Source organism: Cyrtonyx montezumae, unplaced genomic scaffold (assembly GCF_038088225.1).
Source record: "Cyrtonyx montezumae isolate F1298 unplaced genomic scaffold, pur_monq_1.0 scaffold_0, whole genome shotgun sequence".
NCBI lineage: Eukaryota > Metazoa > Chordata > Aves > Galliformes > Odontophoridae > Cyrtonyx > Cyrtonyx montezumae.
The window spans coordinates 1,103,178-1,125,962 of record NW_027071824.1 but is presented as its reverse complement, the minus strand read 5'-3'; the positions used below and the strand labels follow the sequence as shown (position 1 = coordinate 1,125,962).

General features: G+C 40.5%; 1 protein-coding gene across 4 annotated transcripts in view; it reads left to right on the top strand.

Annotated features, from left to right (window-relative positions):
• The window catches only part of PLCB1 (phospholipase C beta 1), a 367,244-nt gene extending 344,914 nt beyond the window's left edge, over positions 1-22,330 (top strand). Inside the window, exons 32-33 of one of the 4 annotated variants that reach the window (XM_065740515.1) lie at positions 1,202-1,266; positions 22,053-22,142. In XM_065740515.1, the coding sequence (XP_065596587.1) occupies positions 1,202-1,240 (39 nt within the window). In that variant the 3' untranslated portion in view covers positions 1,241-1,266; positions 22,053-22,142. Of the gene's footprint in view, positions 1-1,201; positions 1,267-22,046 lie in introns of all 4 variants that reach the window. The other 3 variants (XM_065739696.1, XM_065738851.1, XM_065738058.1) reach the window with 3 other exon arrangements.
• The last annotated feature ends 455 nt before the right edge of the window (positions 22,331-22,785 follow it).

Here is a 22,785-nt window from a genome sequence, read left to right as displayed (position 1 = left end):
GATTGTAGTGGCACTAACTATATCGTAAGAGCCATGATTTAACTTCTACGAACAGAACCGAGTTCAGCAATAGACACATTCATTGCTATGGCTATGAAGCAGTAAGTCACTGAACACTGAAATCACTCTTATTATAGAGTAAAACGAGACAGTGACCACATTATTTAACACAACAGAGAATAAAGCATACTGCAGCCACATGAAAATGGCACAGTAACTTTGTGTGAAGGCTACACTTAGCAAGAACCAAAATGTCACCCTTAGTCTAAGCTCTGGGCTATATTTTTGTAGCCCTCTTCTAGTAACTACAAGCTAAAAATGATGGGTCTTTTTGTGTGATGTTGGAATACCTTCAGGGCTTTCCTAATCCACACCTTAGAGCTCTTCAAGGGTGCACAGAGTGGTAGGTGATGAGGCGCACTCATCCCAGTGAGTCAGCTCTGAGTAGCATGCAGCTGCCTGCAGCATTTTGGGATATTCCAGGCTGATGGGACAGCCTGAAAATCCTGCCTCTCTTTGAAACTGTCCAACAGAAGTTTCAGAGAGAAATGCCGAGTCAGAACAAAGGCACAGTAGTGTCATCACCAGCAGCAACACATCCACACCTCGTCATGCAGGGGCACTGCAGCAGGACTGGGTCAGAGGGAATCAGCTGGCTGCTGTAAGTCTGCACCGCTCTCATAGGCACTTGTGGTTGCCATTAAAGGTTTACCACGCAGACTTCACGGAGTCCATGGCATTAGTCATGATTGCAATCTGAAGCCCTCCTGCAGCAGTGTATGGAGGTATGTCTTCAAGCACAGACTTCAGGGAGCATAGGAGACGCCTGTTTTTGTTTTTTTTTAACTGCAGAGATTCTTATCCCCTCACAGAAAAAAAGAAAAAAAAAGAAGTCATTTCCTGTGATGTGCCTGAGCTGCAACTTAGCAGATCTCCCACGTAACACTGCTGAAATATTATCATCTGCCAGTATGGAGTGACAGGTTGTGATAAACAGTGATTTCTCTGACTAACACATTCCTACTACCTAGTCAAATATTAATGAGCCCGCACACGGAAGCATGAAGTAATCTTTTGTTTTTCATTAAATACATAGATTCAAGAGTTGTTATTTTACTGTAATGAACAAAATTATGTAATTTCAGCTTAGAGCAATTGTTAATCACATCAAATTGAAATGATCCTTGGTTTTGTTTTAAAGAGCATAGAAGAACAAGAAGTAGAGGAAAAACAGAAGTAGAAATGGAATATGAGACTATAGTGAAAGTGAGTGAAACATTCCCCTTTTTATCTAGTAATGCTAATGTTGTTTTCATTTTACATGTCAAAACTTTGAGTCAGGAGCGTCCACAATTTACTGCCTGTTGGTTCCTCTGAAGTCTTTGAGCAATTACAGTCCTGATTATTATCTGCTAGCTGCATAACATATGCTGCCACTGGCCATTACATTCTTTTTATATCGGGAAAGCAATTTGTGGCTTCTTCAAACCATACCCCCCACCCCATTGTCTGCCTGCCTGCTTTATTTATTGCCGCTTTTGCCCCACCTCAGTGCAGTGGTCAGGGGCTGTGTGTAGCAGCATGATTATACAAGCTCTCTTTCTACAGCCCTTTGGATCATCAGAATATCCTCTGTTCTCTGCTCACAGTAGCTGCAGTACTCACATATCAGAGAAACAGGCACTATTAAATGTCTCTGAAGAGGTAAAGAAGATTGATGTTAGGGGATATTACAGGAGTGGGAATTGAGAGCATCTACATGTAGAGGGTGAGAAAGAGGAAGGATGTCCAGGAATTCTGGACACCTCTCAAGATTAAGCTTACCAAACAGATAAATTTAGTACTTGTCACCTGGGACACCACAGTATGGGATAGTGAAAGACAAGATTAACCGGGGCATCGGGGCAGGAAGGAAAATTTGGGGGAAAAAGAACGAAATCAGTAAAGCAGGATTAGCGGAGCCTAAGGTAAAAATTTAGAGGTAGGAGAGTGAGCCTTTAAGGTAGGAGGAAGGGAACAGAAGACAACAGGGGAAAGGCAATCAAAGCTAGGGGAAAAGATGAAAGTCCCTTACAGAAGGACAAATGATTAGAACATGCTAATAGAATGAAGTAGTATTTCAGGGATATCTGCTGTCAGGGGACATGATTATGAAGCCTCTGTGTTCATGGCAGGAGGTCTTGAGTTTTCCCTGACTAGGGAACAGCAATGAACCACATGCCTTTGTTACTGAATCAGTGAATCCTTCTTGTCTTTTATTTATATTTAATAATTCTCCTTCTACTGCAGCTTTCTGGGATGCTTTGATACACTCTCCTTCCCTGTGAGGAGAAAGCCACCACAGATTCTCAGTGAAGACTGTGCTTGGTAATAGAACCTACTGTTCTGCTGCAGTTAGCTGGATAAGAAAGGTTTTGATTACATGCCAAGCAGGAATTGTTTGCTTTTCAGTGTCCCCTTTCTCAACTCAGACATGTGCAGGAGTAAAAGGAGCCTTCTCAAGAGCACTGCGGCTCATCCCTGCCAGGGAACGTCCTTGTGTGCCTTTTAACTGTCCCATACAATGTTTTAGTAGTTGTTTTGTAATTCATAGTCCTTCTCAGTGACAAACAAGGCTCAGGTTTTGGGACTACTCCTCCAGTCAGTGTGGTACCGATACCATAACTTGATTTCTCAGGCTTTTTTTTCCCCATGGATTACCTGTTTCTGCCCAGATGGACACTAATATACTCTTCACGTACCTATATAGATCATTATATATTTATGATTTATTTTGATGTTTCTGCTATGAAGAAAAAGATAATTTCAAACAGTTTAAAAAGAGTGCAGTTGATTGTACATATTGCTTAGTTCTCATGCTGTGGTAAGGTCAAAGATTAGAGCTGATAGGTGGGGCCCTGATTGGATGAATGTTGTTTTCCTCTTGGATACAGACAAGGCAACTAAAAGTGTATGTTTCCTGAACAAAGTAACTGTGACAATAGAAAGTAGAGGCCATAATGAATGTGTCTGCACCTTGCCAATATTCAAAAGAGTTACTTTTTTGAGATGGCAAAATTGGCAATTGTTCACCAAAGAACTAGAATTTTTTTTGTTGTTTGTGTTTAGGTGACATGAGAATACCGATTTCTCTTCCTCAGGGATGCTCTGACTTCCTTTCCTGAGAAGCAGGAGGATAGGAATAGATCTCATCTGCACTGAAACAACTCAGTGCACACTGAAAAGTACGGAAGTGTTTACCTCTATTCTTGTCATACATCACTTATATTGTAAACAGTATGCTGCCAACTTCATATCCCCTGCTTGGGTCAAATCAGGATATCTTGAGAGGATGGCAGGGAATGGGCAATTCAATTGCTCCTGCACAGTTAGAAGCAAATCAGACCTAAGATAAGAACATTTGGTGGCATCAAATAACCACCTAGGACTCCTCATCTGATCCATCCATCACCCCACAGTTCCACTTGCTCCAAAGGAAATATGAGGATGGAAAAATGTTGTTGGCTTTTTTTTTTCTTCCACTCCTTTCTGCCCCAGTGAGAACTGGAGTAATCACAGAGCAAGGTATTTTGAATACTCTGAAGCAGCTGAATAGGAGGAGGTTGGGCCGCGCAGAAGGGAAAAGTCAAGCTTTTGTGCAGGCCATCAAGGTCTCTCTCCCATATGAGACACAACTGGCTTCAGGCCGAACAGAAGGAATCACCTCAGAACATATGCAGGAGAGGTATCCAATCCTTTTAAGTCATTATTGTAGTTGTGCTGAAGTCTAGAGAGCTTACCTACATTCAGAGCTTCATTCAGGACCTGTCAGAATCCACTAGTAAATACTGGTTATCTATTGCAGTAACTTTCATTTAGTTAATAGTGATTTATCTGTGCCAACAGCTGAAACTTAAAAAAAATAAAGAAGTTGAGACAGAATAAGAGAATGTGGACTTAAAAGTCTGGTCTGAAGATGCATCTCTTTTTATTCCATGCAAAATAGCTGGTCCAGCTGGACATTTTGACCAGGAAGGAATGGCCCACGAGTTCTGAGAAGTAAGGTCTAACATTTACTGCTACACTTTTCTCATCCTTTGAGCTCTTTCAGACAAAGCCTTAAGTGCATAGTAGAGCTTTTCAGTAGGCTTCAGCCCTGTGTGTAGGTGCTGTCCAGAATCAAGCTGACATCTTTTGCAGATCTGGATTTTTGTAAGTCTTACAATAGCTGTTACATACAACTAGAATTCTGCATGGTGCAATGTCAGTCTCCATGTTTAATTACTGTATGTCCTATGGTAATGATGTTGCATGTGACAGCTCACATTCTGACATCTTTACATTCAGGAAGGGGGTGTTCATGCCTAAATAAAATGTAGAGCTTGGAGCACGTAAGGCAAATTGTTCCATCAACTGCTGATACTGCAGGTTAGTATTTCTAGAAACTATTAGTATATATACAGATTGTCTTCTGAGTTTCTTCTTGAGATTATTTAATATTAGGATATTTAGTAGTACCTGTTTGGCTCAGAGCTTTATTCTTCAGGGTGTTATGTAGGTCATTGGGATCTCCATGTCATATTACTGATCATAGAATGGTCCTTTCTGCTGAAAATTCTGAAGTTTCAGCTTTCAGAGCTCTTAACTGGTTTCAGACGTTAGTATTCCTGATAGGACTGATGGCCTTGGCAGCAATTAAATCTTTCCCTGTTCTTTCAGTAATACACCTTACACTGATGCTGTAACGCTGCTGAGTTTGAGGCATGATAGACGTACAAGTCTGTGCAATGCTAAGTTACTTGTGAATTACAGAAGCTCCTGGGAATGATAATACACTGTCAGTTTCTCTCAAAGAATCATTGTAATTCCGAGCAGGGACTTACTCTGTCCGTGGCAGAATGGAATAAATTCTGCAGTAACTACTCTCTAATTCCATGGCAGTGTTTATGTCTCCTCTTGACCTGGAATACCCTTCATTCCAGTCTGTATTCAGACAGACACTGCTGGGGGGTCACACTTGAAAATACTAATTGGTTGAAAATTAATTCAAGTTTTTAAATTAGTATTTAGATTTTATACTCTATAAGTGATTTTTTTTTAAGTCTGGAGTTAATTTCATGTAATATCAGTGGCCCCTTAATGGCTGCTACTTCCTCAGAAGTAGATTCAGTTCAGTGATATAAGCCATGTTTGAGGATTTGTTTCAGGCCAAGATCATCTCTATTGTCAGATGCAGAAATTGCTCTAATACGGAAAAGCAATAAGCTTGCTCGGAGGTCTTTTATGTGAACTAGATGTCTGTATTCTCATACAAACACGAGTAAAGTAGAGAATACAAATGTAAATATGAATGCTCCCTGCATTTTGAGCATCCTGTGCCCTGCTGTATTTCACTTCCAAAAGTTTTCTGCATTAGTAAACTTCACCACCCACTCTCCCTGGTTTGATCGTCTGTTTTAGGCCCCCACCATGTCCATGTTCATGTTCAGTTCTGTCAGCACCCAGAGGCTTTCTGCAGGTCTCTCTCTTAGAGTACTCTGGAGATCAGAAAAAAAAGGTAGTATCTTTGATAAGTATCACTCCAAGACCTTTTATTTACCTGTCCTACCTGAGCAAACTGTGTCTAGTGTGAATACATCAGTAAATTGTTACAGAAAATCCCTGTTTATGCCAACAAAGACATTATTTTGATTTACTTAAAAATTACCAGATGCTGTTGCTTCTCACTCATGCTTAGTAAGGATATGCAAACAGACAAGCATACACACATGCCATAAGAGCATGCGGTATTCACCTTTGTTTCCCTCCTATAGCCATTTAGTGTGGATCTAGGAACAGTTTTTTAATGAGCATGCATACAGTAGGGAAGATCTTAGAGTGTCTTTTAACAGTTACATACTAAGTGCAGGTTACTGACAGTAGGAAATCTCACAGTGCATGGGCTGATCAATCAAAGGGATTGTCTTCTTTTCATGCACAGAAGTGTAAATCACTACTTTCCAAACATAATGAGTTTATATTACACACAGAAAGCTCAGTGCTCTGCCTTTTCTTATTAAGTAAAATTAAGTATAGGATACAGGGGGCAGTGAGGTGAAAGCTCGGTAGCTGCCGGTGTAGCATGCAGAGACAGCAACCTGTTTCAGTTTGTCTGACTTTAAAGAAGTGTCAATCTGAGATACACTTCCTGAGTACCTCCATCAGACATACCTTTCAACACAGAACATTACAGCTCCTTGCTTCTAATTTCTGTGGTGGGAGACATAGTTCCCATTAGCTGTTTTAGTCACTTGAATGTTCTCCTTGACTCCTCATTGGTACTGAAGGCATAGAGGATTCAGAGAAGAACACCTGTCAATTACTAGCTATGTTTTCAAAAGAATTCCTCTTCCCATCATTGCTGCGTTCAGCAGCTGTGACTGATGCAGCAGTCCATGCTGTGTGCCTCTGACAGGTGCCAGCATAAACCAGCCCTAACGACACAAATGCCAAACTGGAGTTTCGGCATATCAGTGAAGTAAAATGAAAGCAGACAAGGGAACTTCTGATCTCCTGAGATCAATTCTGCAAAGATAGCAAGACTTAAAAGAGTACTTCGAAACTTTTCTTAAGAGCCTGGAGCCATAGCAGCAGGTAGAAACCAAAAATGGTGATGTATAGGCTAGATGCTCCTCTGCAATCAGCTTCCCTGTCTTCTAAGAAAATAACTAAACCACTTCAATCTCCCATCCACATTTACCTTGCACTCGTTAATGATCCTGTGGCAGAATCTTCTTAATCAGCTGTTCTTCAGGTTATATGTGTTGCTGTCCTTCCTTTGCATTAATCACTGAAGTTCTTTTCTCTTTTGTCTGAAAACAGTCACGCCGTATGATCAGAAAATGAGTACTCTGAAAATGCAACACTGCAAATTAAACACGTGGATAGCAGCTTGTGGCTTTGGTATTCTGTGTTAACATGTGACAAGCAGAGAATAGTAAACTGAGAAAGTGTTCTCCTGTGAATTCAGTGCCCCCATTATCTCTCCTTCTTTATCCGAAGGGCTGAGGAAAACGTTTTTGTTAGCCAAGGCTGCTTGGTGCTTTGGCTTAATTTCCACTGCATAATTTTAAATACAGATTGTGTCTACAGTACTGCAATTAGTGGATAGCCTAAAGACTTATTATTTCAAACTAATTGATATGTAAGAAAGTTTAAATAACGTAAGTGATAAGAATTTTTTAGGAATTTTTCTGCAGCTAACTCAGAATAATCTTATTACTGTTACGTATTTGCAGTTGAATTAATTTTCCAATCACTGTTACTAAATCTAATACTTGTCTTATTTCTGTGGTTCTAAATACGTTCATATTAAATGGTGAAAAGCTGGTATTAAAAAAGTCATCGCTCTAAAAGGGGTTTTTTGCAAGTTAATAATCTCATGCAACTCTGATCCTTGCCTACCACCATTTGGAAAACTCCCAACATTCAAGATAAGTCTCTGCTATCCTCAGTAAAAATGTGTACTCCACACATATTTTAAGGAAAGCTTTAACCCGAGCAGTCATTGTTTTCAGAGTATACTGTTGCTGCCTCAAATAGCTCGGCCACTTATCATGAGGGGCCTGTATTTTTCCAGTGTTCATTAAACTTATCTTCAACAAGACTGTGATCTGAGTTGGCATCGCAGAACACATGGTAAAATTATAAGACCTCTTGAGAACTTTGTAATGCCTTTGGAAGATATCAAGTTTTGTAGCAGTAATAAAGCACAGAGAGAGCATTAAAAAGATAAGTACTTCTAATGGAAAAAGGGATGCCTCTTCTGCCAATTTTTCTTCTTAAATTAGGTTTTGCACAGTACGAAACTTGTACAAGATAGAAGCTACCAATAGTGATACACACAAATGAAATTAGATTAAAAACAAACCAGAGCTCTGAGGAGGTCATGTTATACATTTTGATGGAATCTCAGTGGAAAAAAAAGCAAAGGGCTTAGTGAAGTTACATAGATTCATCTCAGTTCAGGCTTGACCCTCTGGTGAACTACACTTGGATGAACTGTGTTAACTTCAGAAAGAGAGCCCAGGGACCAAATCCACTGATGTCAATAGAAAAACCCACTCTTGCTTGTAGGAGTGTGCAGCCTCCACACGCTGAGATCTGTGGGGAGGAGAGATACCAAAGGAACTGATTCCTGTCTTTGCTGATACTTCATCCACCTTTGTGAGGCTGCTCTCTCTTCTTGGGGGATATCATGCTGTCCTTGACTGCCTGGGCCTTAATCTTTCTATACAGGATAGGACATCATGAACAGAAAGCACTCTGTGTCCTTCTCACACCTGTAGCTTCACTTTGTGTTCTAAAGAAATATTTTTTCTAATTAAGCATAGTCTGTCCCTCTTCAGCCCCATTCTTTTAATAAAGCAAGCTGTTATCAGTGTGAAGATAACACTGTTTGGTGTTAGTGAATCGTAGTATTGCTTATTTTGCCTGTCTCTGCTAGCTGTACCTTTCAGGGAATTTGTCTATTCATTTTTCTGGCAGTAGGTCTGACCAACAAAACCAAAACAAAACAAATTGTGCTACTGGCAAGTATTACTGATAGATCTGTTCAAGGTGACTTTAAGATGCCCAATTTCACTTCAAGGTGTAAAATATACCATAGAGCAAACATGCAAATGCTTGTTTAAGTTTATGATTTGCTTGTTTTCTATTAGCATAGCTCCATGAACATACTCCATCATGCTTGGGAAGAGCTGACCTCAGGAGCTCTGCTGGTTGCATAAGCATAATTCTGGGGCTGGTAGTCTTCCAGCCATACTAAGCTTAAAGAGGGGCAAAACACCCTCAGGTTTCCCTACTTCATGGAGCTCAGGTCTCAACAGAAACCCGTAACAGGTTGTACGCAGAGTAAAAACTGGGCAGGTCTGGATGTGACAATAGCACCTGACCTTCTCCGTGGAAGAATTTGTAAGTTTGTTGTCTCTACTTTGACTGCTGAAGTGTCCTAGTCCTGTTTCCCAGACACATTCATGCTCTGTGGTTTCCTTCAGTTGCTAAGACAAGGTAGTTGAAAATCCCAAACCTCTGAACCCCTTCAGTAAGGAAGCCGGGCTTAACTCATCATCTGCAACGCTTCTTTGTGAGTCATATTCACTTCAGATCTCTGTTTGGGAAGGAGTTTGCACTTCATGCATTTAGTGCGGGTGTTTCTTTCATTTGACCAGGTTAGATTTTGCCTGTGCTTTAATGTTTACTAGTAGTGTAGATCTAAAGCCCATCAAAGTCAATCTCTGCCTCCTCCTAAACATAAGTAAACTTTGTCTTTGCCCTTTAACAGTTGTGAGTTCAAGCTACTCTGCACAGCAGTAGGACAAGCTTTTTGTTGTTTTTCTGGCGTTATGTGTTACCTTATATGTCATATTTTGCATTGAAGGATGCTTGCTAAACATCACTGAACTGAAGTTTCCCGCATGGTTCATTTGAATTTGATGGGTAATTAGAGAGTTGCTTCACTTTGCAATAGTCAGTATTAATATGACCTTTGAAAAAAAAACTTTCAATAAAAAACAACTGAACTGAAACATTAATCCCTTGAACTTAATCATGAGGATGGTTCCATTAACCTCCCTTTGCACAGCATTCTGTAAGCCAGTAATAGCAGTGCAGACAAGAAGAGGGGTTTTTTTTTCCTTTTAATTTCACTGTATTGTCAGGAAGTAAAAACCTTCAGGCTATTTTTAATGAGGTTGAACCTTTGGGCAGTGCTGTTCTTATGTTAAGCTGTAAGAGTGGTAGTTAAAATTCCATACCAAGTTTGCATCTCAAGTGAAAAAACAAGTGTTTTGTAATACAGCACAAAACAAAGAAAGTGGTGGATATCTGAATGAAAATGTGATAGAAGTAGAAGGTAATGTGAAGGTAAAAGGAAAACAGGGACACAGAGTAGCCATCACAACATCAGACTTTGTATTCTTAGTTGCAGTGGTACATCCAGGTTTAATGTTCATTATATAACAAATGTGGGTCAAGTCACAACTTCTTGTCATTGTTAAACTCAGTCTCAAAACTTTCCCTACATTTCTCTCTTGGAAGCACAAAGGCCAAAATACTGAACCATTATTTTCTGGAAGATGAAAAGTGAAGGACAGTAGCTCTGGCTTCAGTGTTAAACTCCTGCTAGGCACACACTTGAGCCAAGGTTCACTAACAAAAAACCTGACAGTATTACAGCAATTCATTCTGAGATGATTAAAAACATGGACTGCAGTTAAAAAAAAGTTCAGTTAACTGTGGATTATCTGATCCAAACTGATCATTTTGACAACCTATGAAAAAAATGAATAAAAATAAAAAGTCACCTGACCCTATCTGTGAAGCAGAGTTGCAGAAGTCAATAGAAAACTCAGAGGTGGGATAAAAATATGCTCTTGTACTTCAGTGTTGTTGCCTTTCCAAAGTCGCCTTCATCCCAGACATGAACAGCTGAGCTCTCTGTCTTGGTTAGGCTGCTGCTTGAGCACTTAAGAAAGGTGATGAAGACTGTGTTTTCATCAAACTAGAAATACTGAGATTTATTATTTGCTTGATCAACACTTGCCTCAAGCTCTGGGTAGCAGAGAGCATTTTTAAACTTCAATTCTAGCACAGTAGTTTAAGAGTTTTAAAAAATTAGAGCACCTGAATAATCTAAATTTTCAAAATCAGCTAATGCTAATTTGTTTTCTGAAAATATGTTCCATATGGATTAAGACATAGCTAAGTAGGGAAGCATACACTTATCATTCAGTCATTTGTCCACTTAACCCCTGCTTGTCTTCTGGTAATTTTCTATTAAAAAGTGTTTTCCATGTCAAAGGAAGTTTTCCTTTCATTGGTACACATATAGGTATGTGGGTGGTAGAGCAGAAGAACAGGCTGCTTTGCTAAAACGACAGTTAAACACTATTCCCTCCAAAGAAAATCTTAGCTTGTAATGCTACAGTTCTTTCTTGCCTTGATGCAGCCCTATTTGAAGATGAAAGACAGTGATCAGTAGTAGCTCACGATCAGAAATGATACCAAGACTTGTTTGACAGTCGCCTTACTGTCTAATTTTAAAGCAAGTGGGAGGACATTAGTGGAACTGAAGACATTGTGATAAATTGTAGGAATATGTCTCAGCGTTTGCCTAATATAACTATCACATGCACCTTTAACTGCATATATTTTTGTGTGTTTGATACCTCAGTTTTAGATTCTAAATATATATTTTTTTCTTCATTAGGGTACATTAGAAAATAACGAGTCAGTTGCTAAATTGGCTCATCGTTTGGGGAGATGTAGGTCTCTAATAGTAAAGAGGAAGCCAGATTCATGTTGTGAGTGAGTGAGTGAGTTAGGAAACATTCTGGAATAGCTTTTGTTGTTACAAAGGATTACAGAGCTGCAACTACTTGAAAAGATTTTCAAAGAAACTTCTAAGGCTTTGATCTTTTTTCAGATAGTTCTTGCTTTCTAGTCTAAAAACATTCATTTTAACAGGATATTAACAGAAGGACTGACTGCTTAGTCATTTTCTAAGCAGACTTTTCAGTAAGGTTCCATCCTGCAGAGACCTTCTAATGCAATCGGGTATAGTCAGCGCAAGATAAACTTCAAAGTGTGGTATAAAGCTTTATCAGTAAGATTATTTTTTAAGCTAATGATGGCTTGCTTCTAAAAACCCATGCAATTCCCTGGCAATAATCAATAACTTGGGAATTATACCAAGTATATACCTTAAGAAACACACCTTATATGTGTTCAGAACTCAAAACAGGCTTGAGAATTTGGACTGAGCAGGAGGGCTGAGCAGGCTATCTCAGTAAAAAGAGGTGCCAGACTTAATCATGGGATAACTCTTTTCCTTTTCCATTGAATAGCACAAGGATGCCACTAGAGAGAGACAGAGAAATAGGTTATTTATTTTCTTGTCATTTCATTGTTGTGTTTGAGAAGAAATCACTCTGCTCAGAGGGAATTCTTTGCAATACTGGTAGAACTGTTATAGATGTCCTGCCAATAGTCAGACACAGGCTTTGCTATAATTATTAGCAAGGTGGATGTGAGAGATTGAGAACTACCTTGTTGAACTGTATTCAAAACTATTTGCAATTCAGTTTAGGCAAAGATCCTAAAACTGTGGGGTGGGTTTCACCGCAGTTTTTTCAGAACCATACTTCATCAGCTCCAGAGCCCTTACACAAGAGGCCTCAAGCACCTTTCTTGTCTCTCTTCTCTTTCAAAAATAGCCACAACCTCACACTGTGTGGGACAGCACCACTTTTAGGCAGAACACATTATGTAAGTGGCCCTGTGGATTCCAGGGCCCCCTGGAGACACTCAGCTCAGCTGCTCTGGTGCTGCACAGCTCTGAGAGCCTCATGTCCTCTGGTCCACTCGGGATTTGAAGTATTTCTGGACTATACTGTTGCTGTTATAACCTCCAGATGTCATTTAAAAGGAGTTTCCAAGAGACTGTTACGGCCTCTTGAGCTGAGAGTTGCAATACTGCTACTCTTCTGCTGTTGGGCAGTCTGCTGCCTGCTTATACCTTCAGGGCATCGTGGAAATGAAAGTATCATGATTGGTAGAAGGCAATGGATGGACTTACTTGTTTGTTTTGAAGACAGTATCCAAAATGGGAGTAGCACTTTTTATAAAAGAACTGGTGAAGAAGCTCCATTTGAGCTGTGTCACTGGAGTTATTTATCCTGGATCCACCCCAATAAATGCAGGGCAGTGTCTGTTGATAGAAGAGACTTCAGTGGAATTTTTCTGGATTTATTGCATTGAATCAGAGCAGATTCTCTTATCACACTGAAGCTAACTTTTCTCTTGTGATAATGAAAGAGCAGAATCTAGCCCTAAAGTATTATACATATTCGCTCAAATTACCTTTACTCAATACATCATTGTATGTATAGGTCTTAGAATTATACAGTCATCATAAGAACACTTGACAGCTTAAGAAAGCATTTTATCCACCAAAGGAAACAATTACACTAAATACTCATCAGAAGGAATAATGATTGCAACTATACAACTTAGAAGGCACAGAGCGGGTGTTATATAGAGTAGAATAAACTGCTCTACTGCTGAAGAAACAGGAAACAAGGTTACTGTGAAGAAAGGGCTCCCACAGACATCAGAACAAGATCTCTCCTCAAACAATATCCAAGAGATCTGAAATTACCAACAACAATACAACTGTCAGTAGGAAACATCACCAGTTTCAGCGTTTGCTGTGAGGAACTTCTCCAGCTCAAAAATCTTCAGCAGAGGTACACATGTGAACTGGGCACCACTGATACACATCTCATCACTCAAACATTTATTTTTTAATTAGCTCTTAGAATAGATGTTGCTTTATTATGCAGAAAGAAGATAAGAGTTTCATTACGGGAGTGTTAAAATCTAGAAGCCCGGGTCCCAAGTTTCTTCCCAGTCCCACTGGTTTAATTGAAGTTGCAGTTAATAAAGGTGGAGACACAGATTGATGAAGGCCCTGAGGTTACAATCCAATGCCTTGAGACAGCAGATGTTAAAGGACTCATTTATATGGGGACTGGTACATTGGGGAAAGCATAGCAAATCACCTGTGCTTTGATAGGAAAAGACATAATTCTGAAACATGGAAGCAGCAGCTAGGGGATGTCAAACAGGGAACATATGGATAAGGGAAAATAACACAGTATGCTGTTTCTAGGATCCTTAGCTTGCAAAGTGCTTCTGGTGGTATCCTGATTTTTTCATTCCTTTCATGGGTCAATTTCTGGAGTATCTGGATCACGTGACCTGCTGACATGGGAAACCAGGGGTAGCAGTAATGCATCAGTCAAAAATAAAACTTCTGAGCAACTGCCCATGATCTCAGGAATAGCACTGAGAATTTAAAAGGATGAAACGATTATCTTGGTGTGTTAGACCTTGTGCGAGGGACTAGGGGAACTTCATCTGGGAGAGAGAGTTTGGGGTAGGGCTAGTAGACAGGAAGTCCTCGAGTTGGTGTCACTCATATCTACAGTGATCTGAAAAGTAACCATTATTTGTAAAGGTAGTGATGAGCACACATCGAAACAGAGATGTCCTTGCTTGAGGACAGGAATCATTAATAGAATTCCACTCGGTGTAAAAACCACACAGGCTATCATTTACCCAGTGCAATGCATGTTTCCTGTGCTGTCTCTGTTACTGTGTGCCCTTAGGTTTTCTTTAATGATACCGTGCATCAGCGTCTTTTGAGATAAGACCTCAGCTACCGGTACAGCTTTGTTTCACATTTATCCATACTGTCCTTCAATTAAGCCCAAACATTAATCCGGTGGCATGTTTCTTTATAGCCCCTGGTAGAAAAAGAAAATCCTTCAACTCTTCAGCACTCTCTAATGAGCTCTGCACATGCATGGATGCTATGTCTGCTTTCCCAGACCTGGATTTAGTTGCTTACGGCCTCCCAAGAAACTGCATCTCCCAACTACTTCTTTATGCCATTCTTTTTACATGCCAGAGGTAGATATACCACTCTTAGAAATTGTCCCAGGGCTCCTCAAACCTATCAGCTTTACTTCGAGTCACCATCTCCTGCAGCCCCTCTGGCATGCTGAGCACCATGGAGAGACCAAGTCTGTGGGTGGCACCAGGACAACTGAGCAGTGCTTACTCCTTTGCCTTCCCAGCAGAAATCTGCTTAGTGGAAGAGATAACACTGTCCTTAATAAGAAACTCCTCCTGTTTCCAATTAAACAAAAATTGCTGCCTATAAATCACTTGATTCCTGAGCTCTGTTCCTCAATTTTACTCTCCCCGTTACTGAGCTTCCATCTGCTTTTAACAATTCTTGCTCCTCATATGTCTTTTAATGCTGTATCCCTACAGAATGGCTTTCTAATTAAGTAAGCTCTGAAAATGAAAAGCAGCAGAACAGCAGCTTGCTTGTTCTCTGTACCCTTAATCCGGGAGTCCTGTATGTGCTATTTTGGAAGCTAAATTGAGGTCGCTGACATTATGCATATTTGTTGTCTGATGCAGTCTTAAAAGCCCCAAATCCTCTATTCAAAATTATCTTTAGGCATATGGGTCAAACATTTGCAGGAATCAAAACAGCATTTGGAGCTTTAGCAGATTTAGAGAAGCGGGGGAGGAGTGAGAAAGGGGTGCAATCTCAGGACAGCGTTTCTGTTGCAATATGCTTTCACTGACCAGTGAAGACATCACTGTCACTGGAGTTAGCAAAATAAACAGTCCCAGCGATACGTGAAGAGGAAAACGGGAGCTTTGCTAAGCAGAAATGTCCTGTAGAGGTTGCAGTCACCCTTTTGTTCTGAGTTGCACAGTGACTGGTTATTGCATCTTGTCAAAATGCGTTCTACTGAAATGGTGTGGAAGAAATTAATGCAGTTGAGCTTATCTCATCAATAAAACAAAAGAACAAGTGGTATTAATGTGGAATTAAATATAATACTTTGTTGGTAGTGCCACACTAATGGATACAAAGTAGTATCAAAGTGCAAGTAGAAAATAAATATAATAATAGTGTATCAAAGTAGTCATTATTTTGACATTTTAATATCCTCTACCTTAGGGGTAATAAGACAATTTACAAAATTTACAAAATTTTCTTATTTGGAATGATTCAAAGCTGAAAATCTTTTCAATTCAATGTGAAAATCTTTTCAAAAACCTGAGAATAAAGGGTTTCCTTTGGAAATGTCAAAGACTGTTGGAAATACCAAACTGTTTCGTTTTACCTGGAGTGCATTTTGCCTGAAGAATTGAGGCAGGGCATTCGGATTACTTTTCATTCCTAATTCACTGCATTACTCACAGCCAGAAAGAGTATGATCAAGGAAACAAAATGTTTATGAATAATGCAAAATAAGATTAAAAAGAAGGGAATAAAGAAAAACAAAACTTAAAAAACTGCCCTTACAGAGAAATTACAAGTAGTATGGAAAATGGGAGACTAAGAAAAGTTTATTTTGGTTATACTACATATTTGTAGTTGGAAGAGCTTCATCAAAACAAATACAGAGTTAGTGAATGTTTTTGATCCAACAAAATTTCACTTTGGTGGATCTTTTTCCCACTGAAATGTTTAACAAGTTGTATTTTAAACATATATTTCTCAAATAATTGCTTAGAGATTTATTCTTCGGGTGCTTCTCAAATAGTGGTGCTTCCTTCATTTTGAATAGGAAATATATATTTTTTTTAAGTGCTATCTGAAATTAAACCCATTCCCTCTGTGGAGGTGGCTTGGTTTCGTACCAGAAATCTGCCTCAGGGATGAGATCTCATATCAGGGGATGGTACTGTCTGGTCACCTGGCTGTGTAGACCAAGCATGCAGTCTTCCAAGATGTAGAAGCTTCTCTTCCTTGGGAAGAAAGAGAAGGAAAAATAGTCTGGAAAACACTCTCATTACTAACTTCTGAAATACCACTTTTAAGGTGCAGTGGGATGGAGCAGCCATGTTCACATTAACAGCTTCAAAGGTGTTGCTTTGGCAGGAGGGGAGAGGGGTTGGTCATGCTATCCCCTACAACTTCCCTTGGGTGGCCAAGGTGGAGGAGAGGAGGTCAGATGGCAGCAGTGTTGTGTATCAACCTGTCTGTTGTCTCAAGCAATTGAAGTAGGCAGGGAGGAAAATGTAGCGCATTTTCACAAGGCCTTAGCAACTGCACCAACCCACAGGTGCATGCCCAAATTTGCTATGTGTGGTTTTTGCACAGCTGCTCCAATTACAACAGGATTGGGAACTCTTTTGGTCTCTGTGACCACAGACATTGGAGGCAGCTAGGGTCATGTCCTAATCCACTGGCTATACTTACTGCACACAGAAAGTAAGGTCTTTGCTCCTGATACCTGCAATTCTAGATCCAGTTGCCCGAAACCAAAAATATTTGTGTTTGTGTACGTACCTACTTCCCATGGGTTGGGCTACTACAAAGCTTTTCTTAACTTTCCTCCATATCTGAAACTTCTTCATGGCTCATTGTTAGATTCTTATACCTAAATATCCCAGCATGTTTGGTTTTGAAATAAAAACAATTTTTCAGTGGTAGAGCAGAGAAATAAGATGTATTTCAGGTAGCAAAAAAGGAAGAGTTCAGTATTGTAAGCTTAAAGACAAGATAATATGAAACACTCTAAATGTGGAATAATTTCAGATAAAAGGGTTTACTGTATCTATTTTATTTTCTAATTTTCTAAGCTTTTTTTTTTTTTTTAAGCAAAGCACTCAATGTGAACTTCATCCCTCCTACTAACTTGTGTTGGCAGCACATTCTATTTTTCATGTGGTCATTTTTTTCTTGGTGGTGGTAGAAATTGGTAGGAAAAGTTCATTGGATCACATTGCAAGTATTCAGAAGGCTGGAGGGGGCTGTTGAGGGTAGTCTGAAACCAGAGTTTCTGCTCCTGTAGTCCTTTATTGATCAAAGTTACTGTTTCTAATGCTATGGTAATCATTTTAATGGTGTTATTTTGGTAGGCTTAGTAATAATAGCTAGGTCTAAGTGCTTTTTAATAGTTTTAATAATACTATCATTTTCCTTTCCTGCATTTTCTATTGCTTTAAGCTAAACAAACGTATTCATTTTTACCTCTGCCTTCCAAGGAAGCATTGCTGAGGCCTTTCTCTGAATGATGACTCTTTTTGGAAAGCAGTTGTAGCCAAGGATGCTGAAGAGCCCTTTGAAATGAAAGGGAATGTGAGCCGGTCAGCTGGGCAGCTGGCTGGCCTCCAGGAGCTCTGCTCACTGAAGCACAGGCTTAGTCATGTAAAGCCACACACATTTCCCAACCTTTTGCCTAGCTGCTGTGTCGCTGTAGTTGAGGTTCAAAGGCTACGGATACTATATAGTAACTGTACTGTTACTCACTTGTGATGCCCAATGCCTGGCTGAATTCAAAGGGGGCCGTCAGGCACAGGTAGCCTGAAGAAACCCTTGTGTGGTATAGATAAAAGGGGCAGGACAGTCTTAGAGCCTCAACATAGCTGCTGTGAGCAATAGTTTGTAGAACCATAAACCATACAGGTTACATGAAAGACAACTTGGTGTCCCAGTGGTTCACAGCCTGTTTCAGGCCTGTCGTGTATATATATTGTTTGATAGATGGCCACAGAAACAGTGGAGGAGAGCCCCTTTCTAACCAGATGCAGTTGAGGATGATGTACCTTATGAGCTTTGATCCCAACCTAAGCTTAATCTCTCTGCTTTCATCTGTAATCTGGGGGTAATGGTTTATACACCTGCAGCTTCATCAGGTTGCTCAGAGCCCTGTCCAGCCCGACCTTGAGTGTCTCCAGGGATGGGGCATCTCTAAGCAACTTGCTCCAGTACTTCACTACTCTTACTGTAAATAACTTCTTATATCCAGTCTAAATCTCCCCTCTTTTAGTATGAAGCCATTTCCCTTTGTCCTATCACAACAACAGTGCCAAATAGTCTGTCCCTTTCTTTCTTATGCCCCCCGTTTTAGATCTTGAAAGGATCACTGATCCCTTTTTTTCAGCTAGCCCTGTTGAGGAAGAAATACAGGATAGGTAGATAGAAATGTACACTTAAGAGTTAAAGCTTATGGCCACAGCCTTTAAGAATGACTAATGTATTCATCTTGGGTCCTGCTACTAATGGAAGGGCAACCCTCTGTTAGTGAATGAACCCTATGAGACTCCATAATATTGTTATTGTTGATTGGTAGAAGGACACTGAGACTTTTAAAAGAAAAACAGCTGAGTTTTTTCAACTTGTTTCTTTCACTGTGACCCCCAGCTGTTTGCCAGCATAGTGTCAGGTGTTGGTATTTTGAGGCAAAGCACAACTGAAGCATTGTGACCATTGTGAGACTGCTGCAAGTTTGCCAGCCGGGGGCTCACTGACAGGGACTCAGTGAGCTGTTGAGCCTAGCAGTGGGATGGCTGTGTTGTGCCATCTCTGCAACTGAAATCCTGGGTGATTGCTCAGAAGTCAGAGAAAGGGCTCTGAGCTGAGCAGGGGGAAGGACGGTGCTTTGAAATCAAAAAGAAAACTAATTTTTCCACTATTGCAGTTTTAATCAACCCTCCTTGTCTACTGTCTGCTCCTTCTCTACTTGCTTCAACCTTTTCATGATTAGATATCTATATAGACTGTCTCTGGAGACATTGAAGAGAGAGAGGTAGCTCCAGATTTGTGTCATTTCTATTAAACACTTGACTTAGGGGGGATTATTCACTGGTGACACTTTAGAATGTGAATATTAGGCAGATCTGCTATCTTAACATGCTTATCATTGAACAGGGATCAGAAAAGGTTCAGTTTCTGAGGGATTTTAGCATTTCTATTGCTCTTGTACCTAATTAAGCAAGTCAAGATTCTGAAGGAATTTGGGAGCCAAGTGATTTTCTCTGACCTTTAATTTTACATGCCTCTTTCTCTATCACAGGTCGCCAAATTGTACAAATTCAGTACTTCCATATACTGGGAGAGATGCTGGGGAGGTGGAGCAGCCCTTCATCTCTGGCTCAGATGCTGCAGTAGAAAGAATGCCATGTCCTCATATGAAGCTTTGTCTTCCAGTCCTCTAAATCCTTTCCCACGACTCCTAGATTAAAAAAAAATAATTGTGTGCCTGTCACTGCAGGAACACCTTTTTTAGGGACAGTGCTTGGACACTGCTGCAGATTTGCACTGGCAGCCCAGAGCTCACAGCAAATGTCCCTGAGAAGGGACAGACAATGGCATTTCACATGCATGGTACACAGCATGCTCAGAGCCCTCCAGCAGGCCTGCACCCTTTGTCTCTGCCATCACTGCTGCTTAAGATGAAACTGAGTGGTTTGCCCCACCTTGGGTTCACTGTGACTGTGGCCCTTGGGTAGTTGTCAGAACTAAACAGGAGGACTCATTTTCCTTCCCCATGCCACCTTAGTTTAGATATCTAATTGAGAACTGTAACCCAAAGCACGATTCCACCACGATGGCAGGCCTGTGCCCTAGGACATAATCTGTGCTCTGTACACTGCAGGGTGGATGTGCAGTGTGGCCACACGAGTGCCGTGCTGCAGTCACTGTGAGTAGAGGTCAGCACAGATGTAGCCTCTTATGGTTGAGACGATGCCTGCCACTGGGCAGCAGGCATGTGTCACTGGTGCTCTGCAGCAAGAGCCAGACACCACGAAGGCCTCGTGGCATCCAAAAGGCCCATGCTGATAGGGCTGCAAGTGTTTGTGTTTTATTTTGGGCAGCATAGCTCCCAGATGTTCCCATGGATTCCAGCACCCACTGGGCTGCAGGGGCCAGGCAGTGAGCTGGGCAGTGAGGGATGATCAGCATCAGTTGTGCTTTTTTCCTGCCAACCATGCTATACCATGTTTCCTGTCTCTCCGGTAATATATTATCACAACGGAGACAAAAGGAGTATCCCTTCAAAACGTCTAGACATACACTCAGAACACAAATGAGAATTCAATAAAAGACAAATGTCACATGAAAGCAGGGTGCTATCCTAGTGATTGTGTATCAGTGTATACAAATGTGTATTTTAGCAACATGATGGATTTAATGCAACCGTTTATGCCTCGGGCTTGTTGGTGTTTGTCTGCAGTGTGGCACCAAGGTGGGAATGGAGGCAGGAACAGCAGGGAGATATCCAGACACTAGGCAGGGTATGAGCTTTAGAAGAACTGACAGGAAAGGGAAAAGAAAGGGAAACTGACAAAAAGTCATTTATTGCACAACAGGAGAAAGGAGAAGAGGACTTACAGTAAAATAAGTCAGAAATTCAGCATGAAATCCAGGACTGAAGCACAGGGAGTGGGAATGGAATGGCTTAAGGGGAGATGTAGTGGTAAAGTCACGTGCTGTGGTCAGGACAAGGATGGTAAGAGTAGAGTAGGTCCTAAAGTTTGAGTGAAAACGTCTACTACCTGGTGAGAGCTGTCACAGGGGGGTGAAAGAAACTTGAAGCTAGATTGCCTAGATTTAAGCACAGAACTGAAGGATCAGAACTCATAGTATATTTATATTTTCCTGAAAAAATACGGCTCAGAATACAATTGATTAAGAAACTATTGCAAAACTGCTGCAGCTACAGTTAGCAGAATCTGACACCCTCTTTTTAAGAAGGTAGGTGTATGGATGGATGGATGACAGACAAATGGATGGATGGACGGATAGATGGACAGAGCGCTCCCAGGACGTGGCTTTGGAACTCACCCTGTTTGCTTTCTGCCATGCTCAGATTGGTCATGATGAAAAAATTGGCTTTGTCTTCAGTTGAAACTTCCATACATATTAATGTTTTCTAAAGAATGGATCACACAGATCCTTATATGGGCACTAAAAACAAAGGCTATTTGAGTAAATACTGGGAAAGGGCCCACAGCTTCCTGAAGACTGATAGCCAGATTTCTTTCTGCATGCCTGTTGCATCCTGTTGATGATATGACACTTTTTCCCCAGTTATGTCCAAAACACATACTGCGTTAATCAGATAATGTAACTTTCCATGATCTAGCCCTAAAATATGTAATTTAATGATTCCCCCCCCCCTTACTCTTTCTGACAACCGAGTTTTTCCTTATGTTTTCTCCAACCATTTTCAAACTCAGACTAAGAATCTTGGCACAAGTTATTGTATTGTTCTCTGAGCAATATTTGTGGTGTGATTAGTGTGTGATTTGCTACCTGAAGCTTAATTAAGGCCTTAATTTTCCAAAGGCTTATCCATGATCCTTACTGCTCCTGAATGTGGAATCCTGTGAAAGCCAGTGGGACTGTGGACACCAATTCAGACAAACCACGAGTATCTTAAAGATTTGGGTGACCCAACACGGTTCCCAAAAACAGCCTTATGCACAGGGGCCCACGTTTTCCTTCAGCTTTGCAATGACTGCATGATAATTCGTGGGCATATTTTATGTGTGGTGCTAATATGAAAAGGAGATAAGTATATTTATGAATCAGGCAAAAATGAGTTATCAACTTCCCTCCTCGCCCCTCGTGTGGTACTTTCCCCACACTGTGTTTGTTAGTCATATTAGACATAAATGAAGACAGCTTCTTTGTTTTGTTGTAGTTGCAGGTGGAACTTGATCAGGAATATCAAGACAAATTCAAAAGACTGCCTTTGGAAATTCTGGAGTTTGTACAGGAAGCCATGAAAGGGAAAATCAGTGAAGATGGAGACCACAGTTCTGCCCCCTCTTCCCTGGCATCTGACAGTGGAAAATCAAATCATAAACCTCTGCAAAGTGAAGAGGAATTGGAAGAAGATAATTCAGAAAAAGTGTTTGATACTACTTTTTAACTGCCCAAGCACTAATTGGTGCGCCAGGGCACAGCACTCCCAGCTGCTCAGCTCTGCTTTTCCTAACGTGAGCTGCAACTGAAGCACTTTGGAAGGCAGGAGGAATCTGTATTCAAGTGCACATTTCCCAAAAGGAACGTTTTATATAAGTATTGTGCAAAGGTCTTCATTCCCATTCTTCACCTTATTATTATGCTAAAGCGTAGTGCAGTTGTAATGGGAAAATTAATATGTTCCCCATCCTCTCTCTCTCTTTTTTTTTTGGCCAGTTTTCAATGGGTAATTTTCTGGCCTTGTTCACTGTTAAGAATGTTTAATGAAGACCAGTATATTGAAAAGAGACAAATGTGTGCAGATTTCCTTTTGAAGTGCCAGTGCAAAGTGCTCCAAACTAATACAGATCCTAAAGAATATTATAACAGTACTTAATTATATTTGTTTCCTACTTTATAACTGCACCTTGACAACTGTACCATCATTTTACATTTGCACTGAAACATTTAATCCT